Raw genomic sequence first — 6,000 nt, 5'->3', positions numbered from 1 at the left:
GAGTTTTAGAGTTTACAAAGCTCGTTCACAAATATTATTCTATTTGGTTTTTACAACAACCCAGTGTGGTGACTGGGCAGGACTATTATCTCCACTTAATAGATGCAACAAGGTTGAACATGCATGAAGTAGAACTGGGACTAGTAGGGCAGTAAACTTCCCACAAGATATGTTGTCTCTTCCATATATATGAGGACAGCATATTCCTTTCATAGAAATTTTATTCCATGATTGTAATAGTTGCTTTCTTAAATTCCCTTTAGAACAAAGTAAAATATAAGTTAAAAAAGGAAAGAAATCCCTACAAAAAAAAGAGAATGTTTTTTCCTTTTGGGTAATTTTACCACTACATTTCCAAAGTAAGTCATTCTTTTATCTTTTAGGTAAACTGCACCAAAACATCTATTCTGTAACATTAAAAAAAATATGTGAGGATGGACATGGTGGCTCACACCTATTATCCCAGCATTCTGGGAGGCCAAGCTGAGAGGATTGCTTGAGGCCAGGAGTTTGGGACATGCTGAGACTGGGCAACATACTGAGACTCCATTTCTACAAAAAACAAAAAAATTAGCTGTGCACAGTGGCATACATTTGTAGTCCTGGCTATTTGGGAGGCTGAGAGGCAGGAGGATCTTTTGAGCTCAGCAGTTGGAGGCTGGAGGCTGTAGTGAGCTATGATTGCATCATTGCAATCTAGCCTGGGTAAGAGTGAGACCCTGTCTCAAAAAAAAAAAAAAAAGTGAACATCTAAGACGAGGACAATATAAAACCTCAATTCTGCAAGCAGATCACATTAAATGCTAGTCACACAATATATCAGTAAGTTTCATCACATTTTTTTTCCTACAACTAACCATAATATCACAGGACTAATAATCTGTGATATACCACAGTTAAAACGTAATTCTTCGTGATTTCTTACTTATAAAGATCATAATTGCTGGTCAGCAATTGATCCATAGATAAGATGATTTTGGAAAGAAATGATAAGTTTTGCCATTTTGAAAAGAAAAGGTTTTTTTTTGAGATGGAGTCTCGCTCTCTTGAGCAGGCTGGAGTGCAGTGGCGCTATCTCAGCTCACTGCAACCTCCGCCTCCTGGGTTCAAGCGATTCTTCTGCCTCAGCCTCCCAAGTAGTTGAGATTACAGGCGCATGCTACCACGCCCGGTTAATTTATTGTACTTTTTAGTAGAGACAGGGTTTTACCATGTTGGCCAGGCTGGTCTCAAACTCCTGACCTCAGGGGATCTGCCTGCCTTGGCCTCCCAAAGTGCTGAGATTACAGGTGTGAACCACCATGCCTGGCCAAAAATGATTGTTAAAGAAAAAGATTGTTTTCCTTTTTTGTTTCATAATATCATTAGTCCCATTGATTTCAGTTTTCTGTCTTAACATTATGACTGTAATTTCTTTTTTTTTTTTTTTGAGTCAGGGTCTCGCTCTCGCCCAGGCTGGAGTGCAGTGGTGCGATCTCGGCTCACTGCAAGCTCCGCCTCCCAGGTTCACGCCATTCTCCTGCCTCAGCCTCCCGAGTAGCTGGGACTACAGGCACCCGCTACCATGCCCGGCTAATTTTTTTGTATTTTTAGTAGAGATGGGGTTTCACCATGTTAGCCAGGATGGTCTGGATCTCCTGACCTCATGATCCGCCCGCCTCGGCCTCCCAAAGTGCTGGGATTACAGGCGTGAGCCACTGCGCCCGGCCTATGACTGTAATTTCTTGTGTATCATTAGGTTTCAAGAAAAAGGATCTGGCTTGGCGCGGTGGCTCACGCCTGTAATCCCAGCACTTTTGGAGGCCGAGATGGGCAGATCATCCGAGGTCGGGAGTTCGAGATCAGCCTAACCAACATGGAGAAACCTCGTCTCTACAAACATACAAAATTGCTGGGCGTGGTGGCGCATGCCTGTAATCCCAGCGACTCAGGAGGCTGAGGCAGGAGAATCGCTTAACCCCGGGAGGCAGAGGTTGTGGTGAGCTGAGATTGTGCCATTGCACTCCAGCCTTGGCAACAAGAGTGAAACTCCTCCGTCAGAAAAGAAAAGAAAAGAAAGAGAAAGAAAGAAAGAAAGAAAAAGGATCTGGGCATTCTCAGTACCTTTTCTGATCTTTATCTTCAGGAGAGCCATCTCTATATAGTTGAGGAAATAAATACTGGGCTGAGTATCTGATGAACTGCACTCTGCATAGGTTGCATACTGAGAATGAACTTGGGCAGTTTATCTTTTCTGGGCTTTGGTTTCCTCATCTCTAAAATGAGTGGGTGTGTTAGTTCTAGACCATCATCCCAAGGGTTCATTTTAGCTTTAGCGTGCATCACTGTAAAACCTGTTAACAAATATTTGTTGAGATAAGGAATTCTGGTGTATAGCCAACATTGTGGGAATATTTGTGGATACCTAAATAGTGGTTTATCCTCTGGGGAAAGCAGTTCCAACAGCTACTAAATACTAACAAGGCCTATGGCTAAAATCAGGTGGCACCTTGTGATGTAATTCAAACCACTAGGACATGTGGCATGCAAGACTACATCAGGCCACTTGAGGTATTTATTAGGTAATAATTTTTTTTTTTTTCAGACGGAGTCTCACTCTGTCGCCCAGGCTGGAGTGTAGTGGCACAATCTCGGCTCACTGTAACTTTCGCCTCCAGGATTCAAGCGATTCTCCTGCCTCAGCCTCCCGAGTAGCTGGGATTACAGGCGCCTGCCACCATGCCTGGCTAATTTTTGTATTTTTAGTAGAGACAGGGGTTTCACTATGTTGGCTACGCTGGTCTCGAACTCCGGAGCTCAGGCAATCTACCCGCCTCGGCCTCCCAAAGTGCTGGGATTACAGGCGTGAGCCACCGCGCCCGGCCTAGGTAACGATTTTTGCGCGCTAAATGGTTGCTTAGTAACCTGAAGAGTGAAAGCAGAGTACCTAAATATCATACTGTATACGTTAAAAACAGGGAGAAAGGAAAAAAGATGTTAAAGTTTACAGCAAAATGAGAAACAAATGAGGAAAACAAGTGAAAACTTCTCCCGCAACTGAAACTCAACCTCTACTTTAACCTAGGTAAAATGGTAAAATTGCCCACAGGGCTCAGGTGTTTGGATGCACTGTCCAGGCCAAGAGGAAAGATTTTCAGCCAGTGTCCAAAACATCTCAGGGACGGGTATGGAAAACAGGCGTAAAGTGTCTGTATTGATCAAATCAACCCCAGAGAAACTTTCCTGGGGCCAGAGAGCATCTCAACCGCGAAGGTCCGTTCGCGGCCTCCTTCTCCACTTCAGGCCTGCAAAGCGGCTGACGGCATTCGCAGTGGCTAGGCAACGGCCCGCGCATACTTCTCGGCGTTAGCCCCGCCTCTTGAGGCGCTTCCGCCGCCGGGCTCCTGGACACGCCTCCTTTAGTTGGCTAACGTCACGCTGGGAGTGGGCGGGGAAAATATGTCAGACTGTGCGGTCACTTCCGGCCCGGGAGCGCGCGGGTTGATTCGTCCTTCCTCAGCCGCGGGTGCTCGTAGCTCGGAAATGGCGGGTAAGTTCCCGGGAAAAGTTTACCAAGGGGAGGAGGCGGCCAGATCGGGGATAGAACACCGAGACGGTGGTGACAATGCCCGCCTAGAACTTTCGGGCTGTAGCCTGGGTTCCAGAAGGCCTACTTGGGACCCGAAGCGCGGAACTCTCAGCCCAGCAGCTCCTTGTTGGCGGCGGTCCGCGCCCCCGCCCCCAACTGCTTGGGGTTCTGCGCCTTCTGCCAGCAACCCGGCCCCTACCGAGGGCCGAAGACGCCGGGAGAAAGCGTCACGATTTGGGCTTGTAAAATGCCACGTGCCTTGGGGCCTGTTTCTCTTCCCATTCCTTTTGTCCACTGCTGCTTGCTTCAGCTCTTGTACATCTGGTCCTGTTCCCGCCAGCTGATTTTAATGCTCAGATCCTCCTCCTCTTCCAGGTCTCCGTCTACCTTCCACTACAGTCAACTTCTGAGCTAGCGCATTGCTGCTTTGCCCTGCTCTAGCGCTCCCACTTGGATCTCGACTGACTTCGTAATCGTCTCCTTAATCTCTCACACTTTGGTATTCCGAGGATCGTATTTAGATGCCCTTTGAGAATGACTTTGTTCCTGAACTCCTCCCTTCTCTTTTAGGGTTGGACTACTATAATACAGTTCTCTTGTGTACATTCTAGAGACCCTTCAAGTTACAACATTTAATAATGTATAATTGCTATTACTTTGTACGTCTATTAAGGCTGTTTTGGTGTGATTATTTTTTTCGATTACTTATCTTTTGAAGTTATGGACAGTTTCTTTTTCCTGAGACAGGGTCTCTCTGTCGCCCAGGCTGGAGTGCAGCGATCATAGTTCCCAGCAGCCTCCAACTCCTCCTACGCTCAAGCGATCCTCTTGCCTCAGCCTCCCTAGTAGCTAGGACTACAGGCATGCGCCACAACATTCAGCTAAAAAAAACCAATTTTTTTTTTAACCTTTTAGAGATAGGGTCTCGCTGTATTGCCTCAGGCTGGTCTGGAACTCTTAGCCTCAAGCCATCCTCTCGCCTCAGCTTCCCAAAGTGTTGGAATGGCAGGATTGAGCCACTTTGCTGGACTCTGTTGCTTTTATCATCCCTTTACAGGGCATTCCTCGTAGTCTCGCTACATTAACCATTCCATTTTCATGAATATGTGGGATAGACAAGCTGTTGTGTGAGCTCTACAGATGTTTAAAGAAGGACTTTTCTACCAGATGGAGATTGTAGGATCTTGAAGTACCACAGAAGAGGGAGGACATACTCTAAGAATTACATCTAAATTCGAATTTTGGGCCCATCATTTAGTAGTTGGATGCCCTTCAACTCAACCTCTTTCTAAGCCTGAACTTTTGCATATAAAATGGGGTTGATATAACACCTGCTTATAGAATTGTGCGGATTAACCTAATATATGATTTCACAGGTTTGTTGCTTACATTCCTCGAAGTAAATTCTGTAATCTCAGTTCTGTAGATTAGGGTCAGAGGGGTTAAGTAATGTGCTCTAGTTCCCTGAGCTTACTAGCTCAGTAAGCGTGTGAAATCGTCAGAATCCAGGAATTCTGACTCCAAACTATTAATCTATACTGCTTCAAGTCTTTCCCATTTTCTGTGTGTGTGTTTTAACAAACCCTTTTTGAAGTTCATAGGACATCATTGTACCCCTTTTTATTTTTTGCTTATGGCTTTTTTCTGCCTGAATTTTTACTGATTTTTTTTTTTTTTTTTGGAGACTGAGTCTCGCTCTATCACCAGGCTGGAGTGCAGTGGCGCAATCTTGGCAACCTTTGCCTTCTGGATTCAGGCAATTCTGCCTTAGCCTCCGGAGTAGCTGGGACTACAGTCACGCACCACCACGTCCAGCTAATTTTTGTATTTTTAGTGGAGATGGGGTTTCACCATGTTGGCCAGGATGATCTCCGTCTCGAACTCGCGATCCCTGTGCCTCGGCCTCCCAAAGTGCTGAAATTACAGGCGTCAGCCACCGCGCCTGGCCCATTTTTACTAATCATATGTTCATTTTGTCAGGAGATTTGTTATCTTGAAAGTTTCTCTTGATAGTGATATCTTCCAATGTTATTTATTATATATATTATTGAGTAGCCACTATGTAGTAAAACTATTGTGCCAGTAGCTCACAGTTTATGACTTTAGGCACACATGATTTTTAAATATTTAATACAGTGGAAAGATGTTTTCTTTGTGCCCCTGTTCCTCTTCCTTTCTTACCCAGGGTAACCATGGTTACCAGATATTTGTGTATTCTTCTTGAGACATTCCATGCGTTATCATTTCCTTATCTGAAGCACTCTGGTAGGCTTTTTCCAATACTTAAAATGAAATTCTGTCATAATTATCAGAGGACATTCTCATTTTGCTTTTTACATCTTACAATGAAAAAGACGACTTAGGTATAAATCCTAGCACGTAATTTATATTAGTAAATGTTCAGAAATGTTAGTAATCTATCATGTTAATTT

At 44.7% G+C, this 6,000-nt stretch overlaps 1 protein-coding gene across 6 annotated transcripts in view; it reads left to right on the top strand.

Moving 5' to 3' along the window:
• The first annotated feature begins 3,420 nt into the window (after window positions 1–3,420).
• HAT1 (histone acetyltransferase 1) overlaps window positions 3,421–6,000 on the top strand; it is a 70,630-nt gene continuing 68,050 nt past the window's right edge. Inside the window, exons 1-2 of one of the 6 annotated variants that reach the window (XM_058441160.1) lie at window positions 3,475–3,529; window positions 3,944–4,037. Coding sequence is in view for 1 of the 6 variants with exons in the window: in XM_032755371.2 (XP_032611262.1) it covers window positions 3,439–3,529 (91 nt within the window). In the remaining 5 variants the exon portion in view is untranslated. Of the gene's footprint in view, window positions 3,530–3,741; window positions 4,068–4,119; window positions 4,140–4,212; window positions 4,945–6,000 lie in introns of those variants that run through there. The other 5 variants (XM_058441157.1, XM_032755371.2, XM_058441164.1 and 2 more) reach the window with 5 other exon arrangements.

Source organism: Hylobates moloch, unplaced genomic scaffold, assembly GCF_009828535.3.
Source record: "Hylobates moloch isolate HMO894 unplaced genomic scaffold, HMol_V3 SCAFFOLD_1, whole genome shotgun sequence".
Taxonomy (NCBI): Eukaryota; Metazoa; Chordata; class Mammalia; order Primates; family Hylobatidae; genus Hylobates; species Hylobates moloch.
This window is presented reverse-complemented; position numbering and strand designations above follow the sequence as displayed.